General features: G+C 43.4%; 1 protein-coding gene across 1 annotated transcript in view; it reads left to right on the forward strand.

Moving 5' to 3' along the window:
* Positions 1-19,529, forward strand: part of KDM5B (lysine demethylase 5B) — an 89,592-nt gene extending 70,063 nt beyond the window's left edge. Inside the window, exons 17-27 of the mRNA XM_045982822.1 lie at positions 1,634-1,784; positions 1,940-2,054; positions 2,916-3,271; positions 4,337-4,475; positions 7,795-7,974; positions 8,618-8,776; positions 12,898-13,383; positions 14,828-14,939; positions 16,080-16,234; positions 17,707-18,027; positions 18,560-19,529. Coding sequence (XP_045838778.1) covers positions 1,634-1,784; positions 1,940-2,054; positions 2,916-3,271; positions 4,337-4,475; positions 7,795-7,974; positions 8,618-8,776; positions 12,898-13,383; positions 14,828-14,939; positions 16,080-16,234; positions 17,707-18,027; positions 18,560-18,697 — 2,312 coding nt within the window. The 3' untranslated portion in view covers positions 18,698-19,529. The remainder of the gene's footprint in view (positions 1-1,633; positions 1,785-1,939; positions 2,055-2,915; positions 3,272-4,336; positions 4,476-7,794; positions 7,975-8,617; positions 8,777-12,897; positions 13,384-14,827; positions 14,940-16,079; positions 16,235-17,706; positions 18,028-18,559) is intronic.
* Positions 19,530-27,096: the final 7,567 nt, after the last annotated feature.

The raw sequence follows: 27,096 nt of genomic DNA on the forward strand, positions 1-27,096 counted from the left end.
AAGCTTTTGCACAGCAAAGGAAACAGTTAACAAAACCAAAAGACAACTGACAGAATGGGAGAAGATATTTGCAAACGACATATCAGATAAAGGGCTAGTATCCAAAATCTATAAAGAGCTTATCAAACTCAACACCCAAAGATCAAATAATCCAGTCAAGAAATGGGCAGGGGCGCCTGGGTGGCTCAGTGGGTTAAAGCCTCTGCCTTCGGCTCAGGTCATGATCCCGGGGTCCTGGGATCGAGCCCCGCATCGGGCTCTCTGCTCCGCAGGGAGCCTGCTTCCTCCTCTCTCTCTGCCTGCCTCTCTGCCTAGTTGTGATTTCTCTCTGTCAAATAAATAAAATATTAAAAAAAAAAAAAAAAAAAAAAAAAAAAAGAAATGGGCAGAGGACATGAACAGACATTTCTGCAAAGAAGACATCCAGATGGCCAACAGACACATGAAAAAGTGCTCCACATCACTCGGAAACAGGGAGATACAAATCAAAACCACAATGAGATACCACCTCACACGGGTCAGAATGGCTAAAATTAACAAGTCAGGAAATGACCGATGCTGGTGAGGATGTGGAGAAAGGGGAACCCTCCTACACTGTTGGTGGTAATGCAAGCTGGTGCAACCACTCTGGAAAACAGCATGGAGGTTCCTCAAAAAGTTGAAAATAGAGCTACCTTAAGCCCCAGCAATTGCACTACTGGGTATTTACCCTTAAAATACAAACATAGTGGTCCAAAGGGGCACGTGCACCCAAATGTTTATAACAGCAATGTCCACAATAGCCAAACTATGGAAAGAACCTAGATGTCCATCAACAGATGAATGGATAAAGAAGAAGTGGTGTGTATATATACAGTGGAATGCTATGCAGCCATCAAAAGAAATGAAATCTTGATATTTGCGACAACGTGGATGGAACTCGGTATTATGCTTAGTGAAATAAGTCATTTGGAGAAAGACAACTATCATATGCTCTCCCCGATATGAGGAAGTGGAGATGCAACATTGGGGGTTCAGGGGTAGGAAAAGAATAAATGAAACAAGATGGGATCGGGAGGTAGACAAACCATAAGAGACTTTTTTTTTTTTTTTTTAAGATTTTATTTATTTGACAGATCACAAGTAGGCAGAGAGGCAGGCAGAGAGAGGGGGGGAAGCAGGCTCCCTGCTGAACAGAGAACGCAATGCGGGGCTCGATCCCAGGACCCTGAGATCATGACCCGAGCCGAAGGCAGAGGCTTAACGCACTGTGCCACCCAGGTGCCCCCATAAGAGACTCTTACTGTGACAAAACAAACTGAAGGGGGCCGGGGGGGAGGGGGGTAGGGAGAGGGTGGTGGGGTTATGGACATCAGGGAGGGTATGTGCTATGGTGAGTGCTGTGAAGTGTGTAAATTTGGGAATTCACAGACCTGTACCCCTGGGACTAATAATATATGTTTATTAAAAATATATAAAATTAATAGTGGGGGGGGATTAAATAAATAAATAAATAAAACTTAAAAAAAAAAATAACACTCCACCCTTAGCCAAAAAATAAAAATTAAATGACAAACTATCCTCCTGTATTTCATATCACTCGTAATAAACAATAATGATCACAGAAAAAAAATGACCTTTTCTTTATTCCTAGGTCTTGTCAGCTTTAAGGCTTTAATTGAAGAATCTGAAATGAAGAAATTCCCAGACAATGATCTTTTGCGTCACCTTCGCTTAGTCACGCAGGATGCAGAGAAGTGTGCCTCTGTTGCACAGCAGCTACTTAATGGCAAAAGACAGACTAGGTATATACTCTTGCTTGAGTTTGGACTCTTTGGTAGCTAAACTTGGAAACCGATTGTAGCTAGTTTTTCCTTCCATCCTGTATTCCTGTGACACTGAATCTGAGAATGATGAATGTATCATGTTCTCATGGCTTCTTGGGCCTTTGTCTTCATAGATACCGATCTGGTGGTGGGAAATCCCAAAATCAGTTGACAGTGAATGAGCTCCGACAGTTTGTGACACAGCTGTATGCACTTCCATGCGTCCTCAGTCAAACACCTTTGCTAAAGGTAACTATTAGAGATGTGTGGGCAAGTACTTTGGTAATCCCGTGTTTTGTAAATCAATTCAGTGACATGATTAAGTCATCTTGGGTGGTTCATTTGTACATTTATTTGCAGATTTTGTTTTTGCTTTTTAAGATTTTATTTATTTGAGGGGTGCCTGGGTGGCTCAGTGGGTTAAAGCCTCTGCCTTCAGCTCAGGTCGTGATCCCAGGGTCCTGGGATTGAGCCCCGCATCGGGCTCTCTGCTCAGCAGGGAGCTTGCTTCCCCTCCTCTCTCTCTCTCTGCCTCTCTGCCTACTTGTGATCTCTGTCAAATAAATAAAATCTTTAAAAAAAAAAAAAAAGATTTTATTTATTTGAGAGAGTGAGAGAGCCTGAGAGGGTGGGGAGGGTCAGAGAGAAAAGCAGACTCCCTGCTGATCAGGGAGCCAGATTTGGTACTAGATCTTGGGGTTTTGGGGCTCAATCCTGGGGCCAAGGGATCATGATCTGAGCTGAAGGCAGTCGCTCTACCAACTGAGCCACCCAGGCACCCTATTTGCAGATGTTTTTAATAACCTGCTGAGTATTTTGTGTGTGTGTGTGTGTGTGTGTGTATAAAGAGATTATAACAGGCCTACAAAGGAGAGGTGAAGTTGGAAATTTTTACCTTAAAAGTAACCACCTGCTCTTTGCAGTAGGTAAAAGGTCTGTTATAGTCACTTCTTTTAGTTGTCATTTGGCTTACATATTCTCATTTACCCGTACTATTGCTAAAATCCTATGAGATGGAAGAGTCCATTTAATATGATTTGAAAATTCTAAGTACGAAAGAATCCAATTACTAAAATTGCTATTTTGATAAAACAACCTGTGTTTTTTTAGGATCTCTTGAATCGTGTAGAAGATTTCCAACAGCACAGCCAGAAATTGCTCTCTGAGGAAATGCCCAGTGCTGCAGAGCTTCAAGACTTGCTGGATGTCAGCTTTGAATTTGACGTTGAACTTCCACAGCTTGCTGAGATGCGTATCCGTCTGGAGCAGGCCCGTTGGCTAGAAGAGGTGCAGCAAGCTTGCCTAGACCCCAGCTCCCTTACATTAGATGATATGAGACGTCTCATAGACCTAGGGGTGGGTCTGGCCCCATATTCAGCAGTGGAGAAAGCAATGGCCCGGCTTCAGGAACTGCTCACAGTGTCAGAGCACTGGGATGACAAAGCCAAGAGTCTTCTCAAGGCCAGGTAAAAAAGCAAACCCACCTCTTTCTCTTGGGGAAGGTTGGGTAATACGTCCTGTCTTAGAGCAGTAGAGCACAGTGTTGAGAGGCTGCAGGTACAGGTGTAGAATACATGTAGAAATATCTGAGATGTTTGGGGCTGCTTTGGAACTCGAGTAAAAGAATATTAATTTTTTTCTTACTTTCCTGATTGTGAAATGAATGGTTCAAAGGGGAATTGCCTTTCCTAGAGTTGTTTAAATTTCTTTGGACCCCGATGATGCCATCCATCTTCAAGAGAATAAAAAGTTCTACAAATAAGTAGCAATCTGTTTAAACCCACAGCTACTAAGTTCCCAAGGAGTCTTGAAATGTTTGAGTTGAAGACATTTACTTGCTGGCACTGTTTTGTAAAATGAAGATAGTGCCAGTAATTCCCAACAGGAGTAGGAATGTACTTTTTTGCTGTTGGGTAGTAACTCGGGACATCCTACCTGTGTTAGAGAGATTTGATTAGATTCAGGTAAACCATCTGAGAGAAAGATCAGGCCCTCCCTAGTTTTGCTTTCTGTCTGACAGATCTTCACTGGTCCAGTTGACAACATAAAGTACCAAAAAATGCATGGTTACAGACATTCTTCTGGAATCCTAAAATAGTGGTCATTGAGTAGAGAGCACATTTTTTGATACTGTGCTTTTGGTATGTTGATAACCTTAGAGAATTTAAGTTTCCTTAGTGAAACTGTATGAATCTTAATAGTGTATGTAATTCAACACAGTAAATTATCATTAAGTTACCTTCTGCAAATGAAAAGTTTGTGGTTATAGCAGCATAAATTCGGGAATAGGTAGAACTTAAATGCTTTATATTGGTTATTTCCTTTATCTTTGATGCTCTAAAGTTTCATGCAGACATTTGAAACCCGTTGGATATCTAGTAGTTACTGACATTTGAAAAATTTCTTTTGAAATGGCTTTTCTAGTTTCTTTTGTAAACCTTAAGAAAAACGTACCACAAAAAAAAAGAAAAGAAAAAGAAAAATAAACCACAATATAAAATGTTAAATAGTTCTTATATTTCATATTTTAGACCTCGGCATTCATTGAACAGCCTTGCTACGGCAGTTAAGGAGATTGAGGAGATCCCCGCATATCTGCCAAATGGTGCAGCTCTCAAAGACTCGGTGCAGAGAGCCAGGGACTGGCTTCAGGATGTGGAGGCCCTGCAGGTTGGTGTAAGAAAAAAATGTCTTGGGGTGCCTAGGTGGCTCAGTGGTTGAGTGTCTGCCTTCGGCTCAGGTCATGATCCCAGGGTTCTAGGATTGAGCCCCACATTGGGCTCTCTGCTCAGCAGAGAGTCTGCTTCTCCCTCTGCCTGCCACGTCCCCTGCTTGTGCTCTCTTTCTCACTCCGTCAAATTTAAAAAGAAAAAGGAAAAAAAAAGTCTTGCATGTATAGGTGCATCTATGAAGAGTAATAATTAAAAAATTTTTAAAGATACAGTGTTGAATCTCACCATACAGATTGTTTTCAGTTGGCCAGATTAATAATTTTTTTTATTCAGCCTTACGTAGACATACTTGACCATCTGTTGTCCTGACCAGTTGGCTTAAATATTTAAAGTTTAGATAATTCAACCAACTTTTTCTGGGAGCTTGGGATCTTCTTAACAAACTTAAGTACTTGGTTAAGTTTCGAAGAAAAAGCTAAAAATGGAAGTGGGAGAGAGGTAGTTTCTGATCTTTGAGTACAGTTGTCTCTTGTTGGCTTGTTAACAACTTAAGAGTACAGACAAGAGTAGCGGATTTAGTGAGTCTGGTTATATGATTACAAGGCGAAAGTAAGCCACAAGGCCCGAAATTTTTCACCAAGTAGTGACTTTTTTTCTTTTTAAGATTTTATTTGTGAGAGAGAGAATGAGAGACAGGGTAGTGCATGAGAGAGCAGATGAGAGAGCGCATGAGAAGGGGGCATGAGAGGAGGGGAGGGTCAGAGGGAGAAGCATACTCCCTGCTCAGTAAGGAGCCCGATGCAGGACTTGATCCTGGGGACTTCAGGATCATGATCAGAGCCGAAGGCAGTCACTTAACCAACTGAGCCACCCCGGCACCCCTCACTAAGTAGTGACTTAAAGAACAGTGCCTCTCCACCCCACAAAAGAAATGAAACTTAACAAGTTCCAAAGTAATTAGCACTGAGTGTACGTGCTAGATGTCATACTTAATGACTTTCCTGTACTTTAGAAAAGAGTTAAATTCGCTTGTAGCATTATTAAGGTACAGACAAAATGCATTCTGTGATTCACCCGGTTGCAGTTGGATCACTTCATTTGAAAAGTGGTTGGTGGATAGTGTCTTGCTTTTATCTTTGTAATTGTCGTAGGTCAGTCTTACAGTCCTTTTGAGGAAAAAAGATCTTTGAATTCTTCAGTAGGCTAGGTTTTTAAAAATTTATCTCATTCTGAGTCTCGTTCTGTTTTGTTGAAGCCATTGGATTTTTTTTTTTTTTTAATATTTTTATTTATTTGACAGAGAGAAATCACAAGTAGGCAGAGGAGGAAGCAGGCTCCCTGCGGAGCAGAGAGCCCAATGCGGGGCTCGATCCCAGGACCCTGGGATCATGACCTGAGGCGAAGGCAGAGGCTTTAACCCACTGAGCCACCCAGGTGCCCCAAGCCATTGGATTCTAAAAATAAAAAATACTGCCTGGTTTTCTGAATATTTGCCTAATTTTAAGTAGTGCTAATTGATAAATTTGCTAACAAGAAATGCCAAACCAGACAGTTTTAGCCAGATGTTTGCACCAAAACATCTGGTCATCTATTCTCATTGAAAGGGAAGAAAGACATTATTGTTTGATAGATATTATTAGCTAATTAAGGGGTGACCCCAGCTAGCCAAAGGAAAAAAATTTATGTACCGTGTACATAAACTTCCTTAATGGGAGTTTTAGATGCAAGCTCTTGTTAATGATGGAGATATTGTTGATGAGGGTTAGTCGCGGTGCTCTTTTTTTTTTTTTTTTTTTTTTTGCGGTGCTCTTTTTTACTTACAGTTGGTGGCAACCAGAAAGGCAGGGTGAGGTCATTGCAGTAAGGAGAGATGAGCATGTGGAATCAGGAGGAGGACATACTTCTCAGAAGGCTACCTCTGTTTGTATTTTGTAATGTATATACTACTTTGTACTGTTTTCCATAGTGCCCACAAGGACAAACCCAAGTCTTGCTCCATTCCTAAAATAACAGCCTGGCCTTTACTTGTACCATGTACATAAGGACTAACGGAGAGACGTGATGAGCAGCACGGAGCCTCTTCGTACCTAGTGGGTTGTGTACTTTACAATATTAGTCAGTACTCTACTTTACACATAGGAAGCACTGCATTTATTTATTTAGATTTTATTTATTTATTTGACAGAGATCACAAGTAGGCAGAGAGAGAGGAAGGGAAGCACGCTTCCTGCTGAGCAGAAAACCAATGCGGGGCTTGATCCCAGGGTCCTGGGATCATGACCTGAGCCAAAGGCAGAGGCTTAGCACACTGAGCCACCCAGGCACCCCATCCCCTCACTGTTTTAAACAATACAGGCTTCCTGCTTGGTGGGGAATCTGCTTCTCTCTGACCCTCTCACTCTGCCCCTCTCCCTGCTTGTGCTCACTCACTCAGATTAATAAATAAATCTTAAATGTGGTCTCAATATCAGGAGCATCAGCATCCTCTGGAAACATGTTAAGAAATGCAAATTCAAAAACAAAAAAAAAGAAAGAAATGCAAATTCATGGTCAAATTCAGGTGACCTGAATCAGAATATCTGTGGATGGAGCCCAGGAAACTTACTTAAACAAGCTTCTGGTTGGTTCTTAATGCATATGAACATTTGAGAACCATGGGACTTTTTGCCTTCTTTTAGTTTTCTGAATAATTTATACTGAGCTGCTTCATCATTGGGTGGATTAGAATAAAATACTGTTGGCTTTTATCAATGTAAGTCTGTGTGAAAACCTTTTGAGTTACTGCAAATCTACATTTCTCTTGAATTTTTTTCAGCCTGTCTGTAGGGATCAAGATGACAATTGAATTTAGAAGGGCATTAAAAGTCAACAAGAGGGGCGCCTGGTTGGCTCAGGGGTTAAAGCCTCTGCCTTCAGCTCGGGCCATGATCCCAGGGACATGGGATTGAGCCCAGCATTGGGCTCTCTGCTCAGCAGGGAGCCTGCTTCCTCCTCTCTCCCTCTGTCTGCTTGTGATCTCTGTCAAAGAAATAAATAAAGTCTTAAATTAAAAAAAAGTCAACAAGAGATTACAGTGTATGTCATGTTCGTAGTTGTATCCTTGGCGACTAGTACAAACTAGGGTCTTTTAAAGTATTAAGTGAAGGAACACATGTCACCCATTCCCCCACTGCCATTGGTCAGCTGGTAAATTTTGTCCATCTCTATGAAATTAACATGTTGAAATCATGGAGTAGGTCTACTCTGAATTGCAGAGAAGTATTTTGTAGAGAAGTGTTCTTTTTTCTAAGTCACTACAATTTTTCTTGACTCATTAGGTTGGAGGACGTGTGCCAGTATTAGACACACTCATAGAACTTGTTACCCGAGGCCGATCTATCCCGGTACATCTGAATTCTTTACCAAGACTGGAATTACTAGTAGCTGAGGTTCAGGCTTGGAAAGAATGTGCTTCTAATACATTCCTGACTGAGAATTCTCCATATTCTCTCTTAGAGGTAAGTTTGCAACCAGCCCACCTACAAGACCTTCGATCTCGTAGCTTGTAGAACATATAGTCCAACATATAGTCCCTTCCCTTACAAAGGTGGCATTACTGACTGGTCTACATACTGGGAGTTATTTTTTCAGTAGAGCCAGGGAGATTCTTGTAAACTTCCAGTGAAATAACCTTTAAATGCATCTGGATATACTTAGGGATAGCATTCAGTGTCTAAAGAACATTTTTCACATTGAAGTTCCTCAGTCTGAATTGAAATTGGACTTCTAACCTTGGCCATGCTGCACCATTTGCACTTAATAAGCCTGGTAAATGGTCTCATCCACTGCTTATGAAGTGCTGGAGTTGCACTTGCTGTATTTTTTGTAGCTGATACTGATGGTACATTATGCCTAGAATTCATGTTAAACTACTGTTTCATCCGATCTATAATCAAAGTTGGTCTTTTTTGTGAAATTCATTCCCTCCTTCCTTGGCCCTCCCCTTGTAGAGTAGAGTTTTCTGACTTTAGGGCGGCATGTGTCAGAAGAAATGTTAGATAAGAAGTTTCCATCCTAACCACTGCTTAGGCTTTTATTGTGGGGCTTATTCCTAAGGCTTAATCTGAAACCATCTTACTGTTGTGCTTTGCCCCATGTTAGGTGCTGTGTCCTCGATGTGACATTGGCCTTTGGGGATTGAAGAGGAAGCAGAGAAAGTTCAAGGAGCCCTCACCAAGTGGAAAGAAGAAAAGCACCAAACTAGAGAGTCTGAGTGACCTGGAGAGAGCTTTAAGCGAAAGCAAGGAGACTGCTTCAGCTGTACGTAGTGGGCTTTTTCTTCTTTCTCTGTTGCCTAGGGGGGGTGATTTCTAACCCTTTCTTGTTCACAGGGATGTTGGTAAGGCATGTAAAAGGATAACCTTAAAAGTACTCCGTTTTACCAGAAACTCTTTCTGAAAATTGTCAAATGTGAATGTGAGTTCAAACTCCATGTTGGGTGTAGAGCTTACTAAGTAAAAATAAGTAAATACACAAACGCACATGCTTAAAAAAGAAAAGTGTATTGGATACCTTTGCGTCCGACTACATTTAGTTAGCGCTGTTGATTCAAACATGATATCATCATAAGGAGCTGAAGCAGAGTCTAGCTTGGTTTTTGTTTTTTTTTTTTCCTTTTATGGAGCTATAATTGGCATATAACATTGTTAGTTTCAGGTATACATAGTTACAGACTTTTTCTTTTTTAATGATAAGAACTTTAAAGATCTATTCTCTTGGGGTGCCTGGGTGGCTCAGCTGGTTAAGTGCTGCCTTCAGCTCAGTTCATGATCCTGGGGTCTTGGGGTCGAGCCCCGTGTCTGGCTCACTGCTCAGCGGGGAGCCTGCTTCTCTCTCTGTCTCTCCCTGGCACTCTGCCTACTTGTGCACTCTTAAAGATTTAAAAAATAAAAAAAATAAAAATTAAAAAATTTACATCTTAAAGATTTAAAAATCTTAAAAAAAAATCTATTCTCTTAGCAACGTTAGCAACTGTATACTTATACAGTATAGTACAGTATTATCTGTAGTTGACATGCAGTACCTTATCTTTATAACAGGAAATTTGTACCTTTAGACTATCTTTATCCAGTTAGCCCACTCCCTACCCCTGGCCTCTGGGAGCCACCACTTTGTTCTCTATATCTGTGGGTTTGGTTTTTTGTTTTTTGTTTTTTGGGTTTTTTTTTTCTCTTCAATTCATACAGTGTTTGTCTTTGACTTATTTCACTTAGCCTTACGCAGTTACATTCTATCTGTATTGGTGCAAGTGGCAAGATTTCCTTTTTTTTTTTTTTTTAATGGCTGAATAATAGTCCATTGTATATACATACACCACATTTTTTTTTTTAAGATTTTAATTATTTATTTGACAGAGATCACAAGTAGAGTGGCAGGCAGAGAAAGAGGGGGAAGCAGGCTCCCCGCTGAGCAGAGAACCCGGTGCGGGGTTCAATCCCAGGACCCTGAGATCATGACCTGATCCGAAGGCAGAGGCTTAACCCACTGAGCCACCCAGGCACCTCTGTACACCACATCTTTATCCATTTATCCACTGATGGACACTTAAGTTGCTTCCATGTTTTGACTACTGGAAATAATGTTGAAGTGAACATGGGGAGTGCAGGTTAGTTAACACTAACTTTTTAAGTTAGTTTTTTTCTTTTCTTCAGATAAATACCCAGAAGTGGAATTGCTGGATCATTTGGTAGTTCTATTTTTAATTTTTTGAGGAGCCTCCATATTGATTTCCAGGATGGCTGCACTGATTTATGTTCCTGCCAACAGTGCATCAGGGTTCCCTTTTTTCCACATCCTCACCAACATTTGTTACTTCTTGGCATTTTTTATAATAGCCATTCTGCTAGATGTGAAGTGATCTTGCATTGTGGTTCTGATTTGCAATTTCGTGGTTGACCACCTTTTCATGTACCTGTGTCCTTTTTGTTTGCCTTCTTTAGAAAAATACTGCTATCCTCTGCCTATGTTTGTTTTCTACTATTAAGTTGTATGTGTTCTTTATGTATTTTGGATATTAACCCCTTATCAATATGTGCTTTGCCAGTATTTTCTTCTGTTCTATAGGTCAGCTTTTAATTCTGTTGGTTTCCTTTGTTGTACAGAAGCTTTTAGTTGGATGTAATCCCATCTGGGTGCTTTAAGTGGCACAAAGTGTTCCCCGCTCTTCCAGCTTCAAGGACTGGACTAGATGGGTTCAGTCTCTGGTCATCTTCTTCCCAGTCCATTCCTTTGTAGCTGTCTGACTTCTCTGGTGACTGACATGGGATTGCCTTGATTTATGTATTTTGACACAGATCTCCTTAGGGCATATTTGTATACTGAGTCAGATTCTGCTGCTTGAGCATCATTCTGTGTTTGTTTGTTAAGATTTTATTTATTTATTTGACAGAGAGATCACAAGTAGGCAGAGAGGCAGGCAGCAGGGCAGGTGTAGGCTCCCCGCTGAGCAGAGATCCCAATGCAGGGCTCAATCCCAGGACCCTGAGATCACAACCTGAGCCAAAGGCAGCCGCTTAACCCACTGAGCCACCCAGGCGCCCCTCATTCTGGTTTTTTAAGGTGCTGCTTTCCACTGTTACTTCTGTGGTCTGTTTTTGTAAAGCCATTTTCTTGAACTTTGCATGCTCTATGTTTTAGAGTCTAGTCTCTGCCCATCTAGTGTATGAAGCCGTGGATTAAGAACTCAGACATTACTTGTTGACTTCATAGTAGAACTCTGAAGGACAAGCTGTCGGCTCTCCATTTGTGAGTTCTAGGAAGGCACCTTATCACATAATCCATGTCCGTATTGCCTGTACATTGTTTTTGTCTACAGAAACAGTGGATTTTTTGAAAATATGCCAAAGGTTTGTTACCTAATTTACTTCTAGATCTTTTTTTTTTTCTTTTCTTTTCTTTTTTTATTCCAAAAAGATAATGGGAGTTCATTCTGGCCTTACGACTCAGGGCATCTGGTGAATCATAATGGGTCTGATGGTGGGTGGGTGTGATAACTGGGAATGGTTTTAACTGTGACAGGTTAACATTTTAAGGATTTGGGAATAGAATTGGGGAAAGGAATGGTTCCCACTGCCTGTAGCTTCTGTTTCTAGAGGGGAGAGCTCAGTTTTAAAAGTCTTTCCCCTCCATTTATCTATATTTCTGTATCAATGAAGTGCTGGGGGACTGTGGTGGTCCAGCCTTTTATAGGGGAAACTGGGTATTAAGTTCAAGGTGGTAGCAGCTAACTCTTGACATAGCCAGTGATTTTAGTTTATCACATTTAAATAGCTTTTACTGGGGCGCCTGGGTGGCTCAGTGGGTTAAGCCGCTGCCTTCGGCTCGGGTCATGATCTCAGGGTCCTGGGATCGAGTCCCGCGTCGGGCTCTCTGCTCAGCGGGGAGCCTGCTTCCCTCCCTCTCTCTCTCTCTCTCTGCCTGCCTTTCTATCTACTTGTGATCTCTCTCTGTCAAATAAATAAATAAAATCTTTTTAAATAAATAAATAAATAGCTTTTACTTCATGGTGCATAATGGATAAATCTGTAATGCCTAGACCTGTTTATGTATTGGATAGCTTATATAGTAGATGCTTAGTCTGTTCATATAAAGGTTCTAATTATGGACATCTTGTAAATATCCTTCAGGAATATGTTCAGTGTCACCTCAGCTTTTTACTGTGAAGTTGCTTCTATTTATAAGTTATTTTCAAGTCATTTATACAGGTTAACTGAGCTCCCCACTATTCTGGGACAAGGATCGTGTATTAATAGGGAGGAAAGATTTTCCAGTTTGAATATACCTGCCACATTCTACACAAAAGCAACTTGCTTTTGTCTGTGCCCCAATGAGCTTATTTTCTAGCATGGACATGTGCGTGTGCACACGTGTGTAAGTAAAGTCGATAAAGTGCTCTCGATTTAATTATTTCATCAGGTATCCAGGGTCGTTATCTACAATGGCTGTGTTCAGCATACATAAAGGCCTCAGTGTTTAAGATTGTAGGAGGCATAAACTACCAGTGGTGTAGTGGCTGCTTTAGAGACTTTTCTACCCAAAGTGCCTCTAAAAGAACAGGAGCTAGTGGAACTACAAAAACATGGAGAACCCCGGGAATTAGAGCATGCAGATGTGTGAGAAGCCTGCTGCTTTTTAGAGAAGTAAATGTGCAAGGAATTTAGACTTTAAGTAGTGGTGTGTGCTCAGTCATTGCTCACATTGTTTGCTGTGAACCCCATTTTATACATGTGAACATTGAGCTGCAGTGGAATGTGCTGCCCAGGGCCACTCAGCTCAGTGAGATGGAGCCAGGATTCAAACGTAGATCATCTACTCTGGGACCTGGGGTTTAGGAGAGGGCTAAATCTCGCTGACGTTGTCCTTGATTGGTAACTCCTTTTTAGATGGCAACACTTGGGGAAGCTCGCCTAAGGGAAATGGAAGCCTTGCAGTCTCTCAGACTAGCCAATGAAGGGAAGCTGCTGTCACCTGTCCAAGATGTGGAGCTGAGAGTCTGCCTGTGTCAGAAGGCCCCCGCTGCCCCCATGATCCAGTGTGAACTCTGCAGGGATGCTTTCCACACAAGCTGTGTGGCGGTACCCAGTATTTCACAAGGCCCCCGAATCTGGCTTTGTCCCCATTGTCGGAGGTCAGAGAAGCCTCCATTAGAGAAAATTCTGCCCCTGCTGGCCTCCCTGCAGCGTATCCGCGTTCGCCTTCCTGAGGGAGATGCACTTCGATACATGATCGAAAGAACGGTGAACTGGCAGCACAGAGCCCAGCAGCTGCTCTCATCAGGGAACCTCAAGTCTGTGCAGGATCGAGTGGGCTCGGGACTGTGGTATAGCAGATGGCAAGCCTCAGCGGGACAGGTGGCCGAGACAAATAAGGTGAGTCTGGACTTGTCTCTGCCAGTTCCTGGGATCTGCCGAGCTCTGTCCCTTTCCCCTACACCTTTGCTCTGGGATGGCTGCTGCTCCTGGCGACGGCTTGACTGGTACCAGTGCTGACTGCGCAGCTCTCCACTTCGAGGGCTCCGTGTCCCTGCCGTGTTGTCATTTCCTCTGCTCCCGGCACTGGGAAGATGTCTCTCAGGCGGTCTGCTTCTGGAGAGCAGTTTTCACCGTTTCATAGATAATGTAGCTGCCTGCGTTTTCCCATTCTGTGTATGAATCCAGATACATACTTAATTAAGTACATGAATTTTTGGAATTTTTGCTTGACTGTTTTTCTCCCCTGCTTCCTCTTGTGTATGTCACTGACTAGAGGGGAAGGTGCTTTCTGCCTTGTGTCTCTTACTGCCCCTTGAAAGGTTTTGAAGTGTCTGAGTACTGTGTTGCTTCAGAGGAAAGGCAGTGGGTTTCATACCAGCCGTGATCTTTCTGCTATAAAAGCCAGATTCTCCTGACCATCACTGGGGTGGACAGAGTGTTTTGTCTTCTTCATAGAAGGTGGCTGCAGGAAAAGAATGTGAAATAACAGAAAAGTAGAGTCAGGAGGGCCGTATTCAGTCATCTTATGAGTTTGACCTGATTTTCAGATCTCGTACAGATTTTTCTAGCCAAGATCTCACAGCTTGCTTGTGCTATACTAACACAGACAGTAAATTATGAATTAAATTGTTCAGCCGACCAGAGATAAAAGAAATTGATTTCTATCATACATGTTTCCTTGTTTTCTTTTACATTTCTTTCCAGGCTTGTGAAATACAGGCAGTGCCTGGCACTTAGCAAATGATGAATTAAATTCTTGTTGCATAGGGTGAGTTGTGGTCATTTGGGTAGCCTACAGGGGAAACATGTATGTTCTTTACATAAGATAGGCTAGAAGTTTACTTTTATTGATAAAAGGAGAGGACATAATTCTTTTAACTTATTATTTACTAGTTCATAGTCAAAGGAGTGTTTCTCCTAGCACTTTTTAATAAACACTGAGGAAGGGAAGAAGGTGGACATGCATGAGATCTGGCAGTTTCTCACTCGGTTTGCTCAAAGGGGCACATGTCTGTGTTCATGGTGTTATAGCCTTCATTAGGAGAATTACACAGGGAATACAAGGCTGTATGATCTGTTCTCATGCAAAGAAAATGCCTTATTTCCCAATGGTGGTCTTGATCTCTGTGGAATCAGTCCAGGTAAAACCAGGAAGACTAAAGGCTTGTTGGATAGGAGTTGATTTAGCTTGATCTAAAATAATTGGAGACTTCTTTCAGTTGGAAATTGAAGTCCTCCTTTCCTGTTTGCCTGCTTGATAACCCAGACTACATTCCCTGGACTAGTAGGAGAATTTTTAATCCTGAAAAAGCCTTTCTATAAAATGTTTTCCTTCCATTAGGTGTCTCAGCCTACTGGCACAACATCCTTCTCCTTGCCTGATGACTGGGACAAGAAAGCCTCATATGTACACTCGCCCTTCTCCACTGGCCGAAGTTGTATCCCCCTCCATGGTTTGTATTTATGTGAGGAGGGTTGGGGTGGAGGGCTGGGTAAGAACAAGTCATCTTGCAGTAAGGTTTTGTTGTTCTGGTCCATAAAAAGACTTTATCTTAAGATGTCGGGTATGGGTTATTATGTATTTGCAAGGTAGGAGAGTGATCATGCTTGAATGATTATAAATGCAAAACAAATAGAGAAAGGCTTTAACACATTGCTTTGAGGGACAAAAGGGTTAATCCCGTGCCGGCTGACATTTAAAGACCAGTCGTTTCAGTCAGATGCCAAGTCATGGCTTCTGTTGGGGTCTTAGACATAATCTATACTTGAAATCTACCTCCTTTTTTTTCTATGTTGACTCTTGAACAACACAGGTCCACTTAAACACAGATTTTTCTCAGTAAATACATGACTGTAAATGTATATTTTCTCTTCCTTGTGATTTTCTGAATAGTTTTTTCTCCTCAGCTTACTTTATTCTAGTAATAGTATATAATACATAAATATACAAAATGTTTCAATCAGCTTTATTGGTAAGGCTTCCAGTCAACAGTAGGCTGTTAGCATGAAGTTTTGGGGAGTTGAAAGTAACATGGATTTTCAGCTGTGCAGGGACGCAGCTCCCCTGACTCCGTTGTTCAGGGGTCCGCTGTGCTTGTGTGTACATGGCTGCCCCAGGAGTTCTGCCTGGAGCCCCAACAGGAGTTCTGACCCTTAGTCAGGCTTTAGTAGTATTTGTTTGGTAATGGAGTTGGAACTACTTAGTTCACCCAGACTGCCCACATCTCGCCCTGTTCCCTGCTTTCTGTTGAAGGCAGAAGCTATCCAGGCAGATGTACAGCCCCTTCTGTGTTAGCAGTAATTGAAAGTGAAGAAGGGATTCAGTGTAGAATTAGTACTTCCCTAGTAATCAGAAGCCTGAGAAAATCTTGTTTGGGCTCTTACTATATTGTCGCTTTAAACACACTATGTGAGTGCTCGCTTCGGCAGCACATATACTAAACACACTATGTGAACCTGACTTTAACTGAATATAATTTCCCAAGGAGAGAGTGGCGGTGGTTTGAGGGCTAGTCCTGCTTTGCTTGCATGTCCGCGTCCATGTGAAACACCCTCCATTTGTCATCATTATGCTTTGGTGTGGTCTTTGACAGGTGTTAGTCCAGAAGTGAATGAACTGTTGATGGAAGCCCAGTTGCTCCAGGTATCCCTTCCTGAAATTCAGGAACTTTACCAGACACTACTTGCTAAGCCAGCCCCTGCTCCCCAAACTGATCGAAGCTCACCAGCTAGACCCAGCAGTGAGAAGGTGAGTGTCCACCGGGCAGCCGGGGAATACAGCCTGGCGTGGGGGGCATGATGTTTAGTGTCATCCCATCTAATTAGTTCAGTGAATGGGATTCTGTTTTCGATCCAGAAAAGGATGCAAACTTCTACCTCACAACCTCAATTCCTAAGGCTGTGATAAGCAGAAGGGTGCTAGGCATCACTCTGGCCTCACATCTTGGAGTTTGGTGCTATTTTTTAAGTGATTGTGAATTCTTTTTTTTCCTTTTAGCATGGTGCTTTTCATCATTTCCATATGATAATAGCTAGAAGTAGAATTTTTTTTCTGTAAGAGAAAGACTGTAGAGATGAAAATATAATTATAGCTGGGAAGGCTTTTGGTATAAAGCCTTCAAAACTTAAAGAATATCTTAGAGTTAATGTTTAACAAATGTTTTAACTGCTATAACCCTAACAGGACAGCTGGTGTGAGGACTGGGTCATCAGACTGAGGGTGCCCGTTTTGAGTGCTGACTTACTTGAAGGGGATAGATACCATGTATGTCCTACGTCTTAGCTTGAAGATGCTGTGACTCTTCCGTTAGTGAGCTAGCTGACCTATAACATTCAGAACTCCTGATGAGAATGTAGTCAGGGTAGGGAGAAGAATCTCATTATCAACTGTCATTTAGAATTTTATTTTTTTTATATTTTTAAATTTAAAAAAGATTTATTTATTTATTTGAGAGAGAGAATGTAGAGGGAGAGGGAGAGCAGACTCCCCACTGAGCATGGAGCCTGACGTGGAGCTCGATCTCATGACCTGAGCCTAAAACAAGAGTCAGACACTCAACCAACTGAGCCACCCAGGCGCCCCTAGAATTTTATTTTTCATTATGATACCAAATAGTCGTGTAGCACCATTATTGATGACATTCAATTAAGGCACTTTATTTCTTTAAGGGATCGGGATGTTTGTTCTTAAAGAAGGAACGTATTAGCACGGTTCCTTAGAAGGCTGTAGGTAAGAGGACAAGCATACACACCTAGGTAGGAACTACATGGTAGTCTTTTACTCCGGTAGTTGGCGAAGAGAAGAATGTAGGCATCTCCCCATCTTCTGCTGCTAATTGAAAGCTAATGGTGTCTTTAACATTTCTTTTTCTACTCTTTCTTTCGATAGCTCTAGCAGTTAAGTTAGCTAAACCCAAACAGGTTGTCCTGTAGGACGTGAGGGGACATGGTGGCAGGGGTGTTAGGATGCGGGTTTGGGTTTTTTGGGTTTTTTTTTTTGTTTTAGTAAGTCTTATCTACACCTGATGTGGGGCTCAAACTCACCCCCAGATAGAGTCTGGTGCTCTTCCCCAGCTGAGCCAGTGAGGCGCCCTGGGTTGCAGGCTTTTTTTTTTTTTTTAAACGTTGATGAAAGATGGTTTCTCATACAGCTTATACTTCACTAGTTTGAGTAACCGGCAGACGGAAGGCTAAAATCGAATTTGCCTATCTTCCACCCAGAACGAGTGCTGCCGCGGGAAGCGAGACGGAATCAACAGTCTTGAGAGAAAACTGAAGAGACGCCTGGAAAGAGAAAGCCTCTCCAGTGACCGATGGGATCGAGTTAAAAAAATGCGGACCCCCAAAAAGAAGAAAATCAAACTGAGCCACTCCAAGGACATGAACAGTTTCAAGTTAGAGAGAGAGCGTAGCTATGAGTTAGTCCGTTCTGCCGAAACTCATTCCCTGCCCTCAGACACATCCTATTCCGAACAGGAGGACTCTGAGGATGAAGATGCCATCTGCCCAGCTGTGAGCTGCCTGCAGCCAGAAGGAGATGAGGTCAGTGAGGTTTGGGCCATAGAGGACGTGCTTTCCCTTAACTCAGAAACCCTGTAAGCTACACCTCATCTCGCTGGGTCTTTCTCTCCTGCTTATCTGCTTTGAGCTGATCTGAATGGATTGCTCAGCCCTCCCCCACTGATATCTCTGCTCTTAACATCGTTCCTGGGTCTTCTCCCTTCTCTTGAAGAAACTCTTATTCTTCCCTTTTTCCTTTTCCTGCTCTTCCAGCTTTCACCTCCCGGCGCTAAGAAGGTGGGAGGGGTGCTGATGTAATGCCCTTTTGCTTACTTATCACAGGGCGGCGCTGTCTTAACCCCAAAGCAGTCACGACTTGAAGAATGGCTTTGACTTGGTTGCTTTGGCTGGTGGGCCAGCTACACTCATGTGGCATAGCTGTTGTGCCGGAGGTCCCAGTGGTGGGACAGTGGCCGTTGGTGGCAAACGGCCTGAATATCTTGAGGCTGGCCTGCCCAATTTCGAATCACATTTTTTCCTCTGAAAACCCCGTCTCCCTGCTCTTTGTAACCAGGTGGACTGGGTCCAGTGTGATGGCAGCTGCAATCAGTGGTTTCATCAGGTCTGTGTTGGTGTTTCTCCAGAGATGGCAGAGAAAGAAGACTACATCTGTGTGCGCTGTACTGTGAAGGACGCACCAAGCCGAAAATAAAAAACACAAACACAAACACCCCCCACCCCCAACCACTTAATGTAATTCAGGACTCCAACCAAGAAGATTTCTTCAATTTCTCAGCAAAGCTACAGGACTGGTGTTCAGACCAGCCTGTAAACGGTGCTATTTCTATTCCTTACGAGATCATTTTTCCAGAACTCTTTGAAAAAAAGAAAAAAACAACTAAAAAATTTTTTGACACTTTTTGTATTTTTTTCCTTAAGAGCTGTTTGTGGTTGTTGAGGTGTGAAATGCTGACTGGTTTTTTTGCAGGGGTTTCCAGCAATTTGGAAGGCATTGGAGCTTTCACCTTTTCATGTACAGCATTAAAGTCTTACCTCTGTCTGGGATTTACCGGCTTAAGAGTCCAACTCAGTTCCAGTGCCCAGAAGGGCTCCAGAGATTCCAGTAAATCCTCATTTGAGGAATTTCTCTCGTTTACTCTGTTACCATATTGGGGAACTTAAGTTTTTCACTTTTGGGGTTTTTGTTTCTTTATCCACTTTACTTTTTCCTGGTAGACGAGGTTTATTTATCAAAGCAATAACTTCTGTGTTGGTTTCAGTGGCTGGAATTAAAACAAAACAAAACAAACTTCCAAACAGTGTGTTGGTGCTTTAGCATTTGGTTGATGTACAGAACACAAATGTCTAGTTTCTAGTGTCACTGATGAACTAGTGATGTAGAAAAGAGACTGCTCTGTAAGTAATTGCCACAGCTGTATTTTGGCTTTTCCCCTGCCCCTTCCTTCCTCTCCTACTATTTTTTTGGTAGCTTGTATCAAATGTTGCAGTTTATATTGTGGAATAAATCCTTGGTCCTAATTTAACACTAAATGCTGGTTATTTAGAGCCATTAGACTACAGCTTCTTACGCCCCTCCACTTTGTGGGCTTGGAAGAGCAAGAAGGGGGTTGCTTGCTTTTGCCTCTGCCCAACTAGGCTACAGCAGCGGTGGACGGTTCTTCTGTATCCTGCTCTGTTTGGTGGGCTGTATGCCTCCCATCTCTCCTAATAAAGAACCCCACCTAGTCTTCAAGGAATAGAACTTCTCTTTAAAGCCATGATGCTTTTCAGTAAGCTTTTCAGAATGGTGGCAAATCATTCCAGTCCTCAATTCAGTCCTCCTTGTGGGAATGATGTCTGCATTATGTTGGAATTGACAGGAAAACCTGGTTTAGGGTTAAGATGTCAAAAGGAAATCTAAGGAAGATGGTCCTTGTGGAGGGCTGGGAAAGTGTGGGTCGAGGGACAACTTGTAAACATGCAGGCTCTGCCTCTGACACTTCCTTCCCTGTCTCTGACTGTAGCTGTTGTTACTGGTTGTCCATAGTCCACAGCCTTTCTCCTCCTTTCTCTTTTAAAAGGCTCTGTTCTGCAGTGAAGAAGGTCTTCTGGTAAACAGAACAGACTCTTGCTTGGGTTTTCATCTTACTTGGTAATACTTATCCACCACCACCACCCCCCATTCTATAGCCATAAACCAGGAGATGGGTAGAACTAGTGGGTCTTTAATAAAAGAAAACAAAAACAGCAGTTTGTGATGTAGCAGAGATTTAAATGTACTATATCCCCTTTGATGCAATTCAAATAATTAAATCTCTTTAAGAATGACTTGTAATTGTCTGCAGTTTTCCCACAGTTGTTGTGATGTCTATCCTTGTCTGTTGGGGGTTCTGGGGCCAAAAGAGAAGAAGAGTCTCCAGAGGACAATCTGGAATAATCGTGCTTTGGGCCTTTGTTAAGTGTCCGAATTCTTAGAACCCCTGACACTGGGACAGGATGCCAGCTGTCCCAATTCCATTGAGAATATAAGCTAAAAGGATACACTGCAGTTAAAATAAAGCCTTTGCCTTTAGAGAGCTTTTGCCCATCTGGTATGTACCTCCTGTGCCCCCTCCTCGTTTTTCTTCCTCACATATGGGTTGTCCACAGTCCCCGATGACAGCATTCCCGGTGAGGTAGCTTCTCTGCCTCTCTGAGTCGGGGAGGGGAAGGGTAAGAACGTGTGTCCCCCCCCCCCCCACCCAGGAGAGAGCCTCTGATGTTTCTGCATACGATGATACTGAAGTCGGAGAGAGCTGTCACCTGCCCACTTAACTGCTGGGGAGTGACGAAGCCCGGCCTCCTGTAGTCTTCCCCTACCTTGTGCACTAACACTGCAAATGAACAGACGTACATCCACCTTCTAGTTGATACCTTCTGTTAAGTACCCAGGTCACTGCAGAGTGGTGTTATCTAAAAGCTTGTTTACGGGGTGTTAGCTGTGAAGCCGGCCAGTGTCCTAGAGAAACTTCGCACCTGGAGAAAGAGAAGAAAACACAGAGAAACTGATGCTTCATCTCCGTAGTCCTGCAGCTGCATGAAGTGTGAGAAGGAAGGACCGTCAGCCAGAGTCTGAGCCGGGAGGGGAAGGAGTCTAGTGAACTCAGCGCCAGAGGGCGGATGAGTGCCCCTGCCTCATGCCGGTGGCTCTTGTAATGTGGACTCAAGAAAGGGCTTGTTTCTTATGTAGGCTCTAGACTGGAGAAAGGTTGTGTAATTTAGACTAGCTGTAAAGGAGTTAGACTTCTTTCAAAGTGTTCATTTCAGCATCCTGGGAGGTGGGACTTCTCTCTTCTATTTCAGGGTTAGCCTAAAGCCAGAGATGCTGTCCGTGGTGGTGGAGGTTGGTAAAAGCCTGCGTTCCGTGCTTCATTCTGTCATACAGAGCTTCAAAAAATGCTATATAAAGATCTTGAGACTTTTAAGTCTTCCATTTTGACAGAAATATCTGGGATTCACTTAATTTGCTGTTAAAATTAACATGACCCTTCAGGTATTTGTGCAGGATAACTGTGAGAACAAAGTGGAGGCCTACCTGGAAAGGGGGTAAAACTTGGTGTTGCACTGTATGTTTTGTTGAACTCTGCCCTTTTGTAATGGGTTTCTGCCTCTTCTGTTTTTTTGTTTTTTTTTTTCATAATCTTGCTGGGTATTTGGCACTGTATTAAGACCTGCCTCTGGCTTGGATCAGGCACTGAGTGATACCTCATGCTCATGGATGTTCTGGGCTTAGTCCTGCCTAGATTTCTGCTATATGGCACAGACTGGAATGGATTATAGATGCTATTATATACCTGTTACAGGAGATAGAATTGAACGACAAGTATTTGAAGAGTCATTACCCATCACCATTCAGTATCTGACTGTGTTAGTCTGTGATGGGTGTCACCTGTGTTAAAAGGCCTTTCTTTGCCATATTGATGTAGAAAACACAGTCCTCTTCTGATGAAAGTTTACCTGTTGGGAAGAAGAGCTGAGGAAAACAGTGAAGATCCCAGTGCCTAGATTTAGCTCCGTATGAGAGTCGGGAGTTCTTTCTCAGCTCCTAGTTGGGCACCAGAGCTATGGCCTCACACCTTTTGCCCCTGTCATCAGCTCCTTGCATGTAGCTCCTCAGGCTTCCCAACTTTCTGAGAGGTTCCATGTGTAACTAACTTGTAATAGAAATGTTACTGAAAAGCTGCCTAAACAAAATACTGTATAAAGTAGGAACTTGTGTAAAGTAATACTGTTGTAAATTCATTTCAAAAGTATAAAGAATGAATTTGTAAAGTGTGTATTTCACGTCTTCCAAATTTATGTAAAAGTTTTCATGTTACCATGATTGCTTACATAGGAATACATCTTTACATTTTTGTCAGTATGAATGGAACCCAGCAATAGGCCATCCAGCTCTCTGTCCTGGCTCTGGGTTAATTGTATAGAATGGAGGGCTGGGATGTGGTGGGTTTGGACATGTCTTTTATTTTCAGGACAACCTGCTGCATTGCCATCGAGGGATGGAATTGTGATGTCATTTGATCTGTTCGAGGTGAGTGGAGGCCAAAGGACTATTCTTTGTTTCCCCTTGGATGGAAAAATAAGAGAAATTAAAAAGTTGCCTTTCTGAGGAAACAAAAGTTTTTTTTTTTAAATAAATGACCAAAAGCACCCTCTCCAAAAAAGAAAAAAGAAAAAAATCCAGCTCCCAGCAGTCTCCCCCCTGCTCAAAGTTAAGAGAGGAGAGCACGTTCAAGCACTGACTCCTCCTGCTGTCCTGTGCCAGTGGTTTCTCACCATAATTTTGGCGGGAATTTAAACAAAAAGCCCCTTTTACATATGATTGGGACGGGTAGTTTGACAGTTAAAAAGTTGAGTGTGAAAAAGTTGTACATTTAAGTTATCCATACAGCATAGTTTTATGTATGCTCACTAATGAACTCTAAAAGTGAGGGAAATTATGGTTAGAAGGCAAAGGACCTTCATTCACAATAATCATAATGAACGATCTATGATTTTCAGCTTGGACTTTTTTAAGGTGAACCCTACCTCCAACATGGGGCTCGAACTCCACACCCCAAGATCAGGAGTCGCGTGCTGTACTGACTGAGCCAGCCAGGAGCCCTAGCTTGGACTTCTTTTAAAATGGATAAAGAATTTAGACATTGTGAAGGAACTGGACTTCAGGATTCTAGATAATTTACTCATTTCTCCAGTCTATAGTTTGACCTATATCTAATTGAATAGCAAGTTTTATAAGCATCTCAATGTTCACATCACTTGTATGCCTAATGTGGGACTCGAACTCACAACCCTGAGGTAGAGAGTCACATGCTCTACTGAGTCAGCCAGTCATGTGCTCTTCTGATTTCCCCAATCTAGTTTTTTGTTTGTTTTTAATTTATTTGACAGACAGAGATCACAAGTAGAGAGGCAGGCAGAGAGAGAGAGGGAAGCAGACTCGCCGCCGAGCAGAGAGCCCGATGCTGGACTCGATCCCAGGACCCTGAGATCATGACCTGAGCCGAAGGCAGCGGCTTAACCCACTGAGCCACCCAGGCGCCCTTTTACAGAAAGTACAAGCTTAGCCTAAGCTAGACTTGGTCTGGCGGAATGTCTCCTGTGTTTAAAGTCACTTGGTCCAGCTCTCGCGAGGCTTTTTTTTTTTTTTTTAATATTTTAATCTATTTGACAGAAATCACAACCAGGCAGAGAGGCAGGCAGAGAGAGAGGAGGAAGCAGGCTCCCTGCTGAGCAGAGAGTCCGATGCGGGGCTCGATCCCAGAACGCTGGGATCATGACCTGAGCCGAAGGCAGAGGCTTTTATTTGACAGAGATCACAAGCAGGCAGAGAAGCAGGAAGAGAGAGGAGGAAGCAGGCTCCCAGCTGAGCAGAGCCCAATGCAGGGCTTGATCCTAGGACCTTGGGATCATGACCCAAGTCGAAGGCAGAGGCCCAACCCACTGAGCCTCCCAGGTGCCCCTCGTGAGGCTTTCTCAGCTGCTCGGAGAAGATTGTTAAAGATGATCTGTAGCCTTGAGCTGGCCCTACCCGCTGACCAGTTAGTGCACAGAGAATTCTTCTGTTCCTTTTTTTTTTTTTTTTTTTCCTTCTCTTCCTTTAATGCTAAGGGAGTCCCTATCACGGTCACTGTTCCTTAGCGTGGCGTCTCAGGGTGTAGGTAGCAAGTACCCCTATTTCACAGGTGTGAAAACTAAAGCAAGCCAGTCCTAGGTCAGGCGGGCTTAGGAATGTGAGGAGACCGATCTGGAAGAACCAGTCCCTCAGTGTGGTTTGTTGGTTTCTGGTCTGGGGCTCTTTGAGTCCCAAAGGACTCAGCATATTGGCTCCTGGCATTGGTGACCCCGCTTCACCCTCTGCCCCAGCCCCCACCTTCCTCTTGTCTCCAGATAGTAGGCGAGGAGTGGACAAGTATGACTGAGGGTCGTAGTCCCCAGTGGGCCATTTGTTCTGTTGTGACCATGGTTGTGAGAGGCCTTTTATTTTCTAGAGATGACATGAAATCAGCAGCCATCACTAGCCTTGAAGTGGCCACTCCCAAATGGGCAAAATGCCCTCAACAAGTTTCCTTTTCCTGGCAGTGAGTGAGAACACGGTCCATAACATGTGTCCCAAGAGAGTGCTGGCCCTGCCAGAAACCTGTGTGTGTCCTCAGGCAGTTACATGAGCGGAGGCAGGTCATGGGCACAGACCTCTCAAACTTGTCGTGTATGCCTTGCAAGATGTCTGAGCATGGCAGATGCGAGTGTCCAGCCTATTCTCATGCTCTCTTTGTTGCTGTCCCACCCCGTTGTCACCCCATCCAAAGAAATTCTTCAAGGGGGAATGGGCAGCTTAGAGTGGGGCTTCTTACCGAATCCAGGGGAAGTGGTGTCCAGAAACCAAAGCAGAGAAGAGTCTGAAGAAGGAATACGTCAGTGTGGGGGCTCCATTGATTAGGCAGCTGCCTTCAGCTCAGGTCATGATCCCAGGGTCCTGGGATCAAGCCCCACATCGGGCTCCCTGCTCAGCGGGGAGCTTGCTTCTTCCTCCCTCTGCCAGCCGCTCTGCCTACTTGTGCTCTCAAGTAAAATCTGAAAAGTGTGGCTGGATACGGAAGCTCTCAGACTTTCTAGTCTATGCATGGATGAATGTCCCTGAAGGAAGCCACTATGAGAGGAAATCCTGGCTGTCACTCCAGTCTTGGCCACCAGGGAGCGCTACTCGGTTTCCATAAATGCCATGGATCTTCCTGTCATGTTGATGTAGATTTGTCCCCTTTAGATTGACCAGGAGGGAAACAAATTAGGCTGTTTTTAATAGGAGTTAATAAGGCCCCAGTCCTTTCTTGCACACGACCCTCCCCGACTTCGGTTTTTTAATAAGTTTATAAATCCAAGGGAAAATGGGAAAGGTAGAGATTAGGAACAAAGGTCCTCTTGGTGCAGGGATTGGGAGATAAGGGAAAACCCCAGAGAAAGGCTGACCTGATCAGAGGAGTGAGGTGAGCTGATTGGAAGCCTGTTTCTTCCTCAGGGCCACCTTCATTGGGAGAAGGGACCATAACAAAACTGACATGTATAATTGAGGGCTTTTTATGAATCCGTAATGGCTGTGTCCTCAAGGAAGCAGATGTAGGAGCTGGTCATTATCTCTGCTGGGTGGTGATAGACTGAGTACTGAGGAAGTTGGGGAGTGTAGGATTTGAGCTGAGCTAGAATACGGATAGAATTCGAAGCCAGGGGGCGCCTGGGTGGCTCAGTGGGTTAAAGCCTCTGCCTTCGGCTCAGGTCATGATCCCAGGGTCCTGGGATCGAGCCCCATATTGGGCTCTCTGCTCAGCAGGGAGCCTGCTTACCCCCTCTCTCTCTGCCTGCCTCTCTGCCTGCTTGTCATTTCTGTCTATCAAATAAATAAATTAAAAAAATCTTTAAAAAAAAAAAAAAAAGAATTCGAAGCCAGTTGCTGAGCCAGACCTCAACCCATATCCTGCTAATACTTGGCTCCTGCTTTTTCCACTGTGCTGTGACCTCTACCACATTCCTAAATTCTTTTTAAAAATGCTTATATAAGGGCACCTGGGTAGCTCAGTCAGTTAAGCAGCTGCCTTTGGCTCAGGTCATGATCCTGGGGACCTTCGATCCAGCCTCGCATCGGGCTCCCTGCTGGGTGGAGAGCCTGCTCCTTCCTCTCCCTCTGCCTGCTGCTCTGCCTGCTTGGGCGCGCGCGCTCTCTCAAATAAATAAAAATCTAAGTAAATAAATAAAATGCTTATGCAGCACAAACTGCCAGATAGTATTCTTTGGGGCTTTACATCTATTAGTTAATCCCGCTAACAGAAACGAAGTAATATTTCCCTCTGGGTATGGGTGGGTGGCGGGATTTTGATGCAAAATTGTGCCTTTAATTGTTAGCTTTAGAATTTGAAATAGGAGGGCACCTGGGTGGCTCAGTGGGTTAAAGCCTCTGCCTTTGGCTTAGGTCATGAACCCACGGTCCTGGGACTGAGCCCACATTGGGCGCTCTGCTCAGCAGGGAGCCTGTTTCCTCCTCTCTCTCTACTTGCCTCTCTGCCTACTTGTGATCTCTGTCAAATAAATAAATAAAATTTAAAAAAAAATTTGAAATAGAGAGCACATCAGTATTTCTTTTGCTCCACATCCAGATCCTTTGAAGGAGGGACATTCAGGATTCCTATGCCCAGGAAGGTAGCGGTCTATTTCCTAGCTGAACTAATGGCAATCACAGTTATCTTTCTTGCTTCTGCTATTAATCCTCTAATACACTGCTGCCATGGGGTGGGGCAGCATAATTTACGGAGAGGAAAGTGGGTGTTTGCCGGGACCTCAGGACAAGCCTACAGGAATGTCTCTTACTTAATAAGCAACACAAGAGGGCAGCAGAGGACCAGGATTGGGCTGTTTTCCTTCCTGGTTCCCAGAGCTGGTATGGAGCCCACAGCAGGGGAGGCCTTGGTAGGCTTAGACACTCAAGATCATTCTCCGTATCTTTGCTTCTCTATAACCTGCCTTCAGACACAGACTAATGCGATGTTAACCCATTTACAAAGCTCAGTTCTTTGTCTAACTCGC

Source organism: Meles meles, chromosome 17 (genome assembly GCF_922984935.1).
Source record: "Meles meles chromosome 17, mMelMel3.1 paternal haplotype, whole genome shotgun sequence".
In the NCBI taxonomy this organism is placed as follows: domain Eukaryota; kingdom Metazoa; phylum Chordata; class Mammalia; order Carnivora; family Mustelidae; genus Meles; species Meles meles.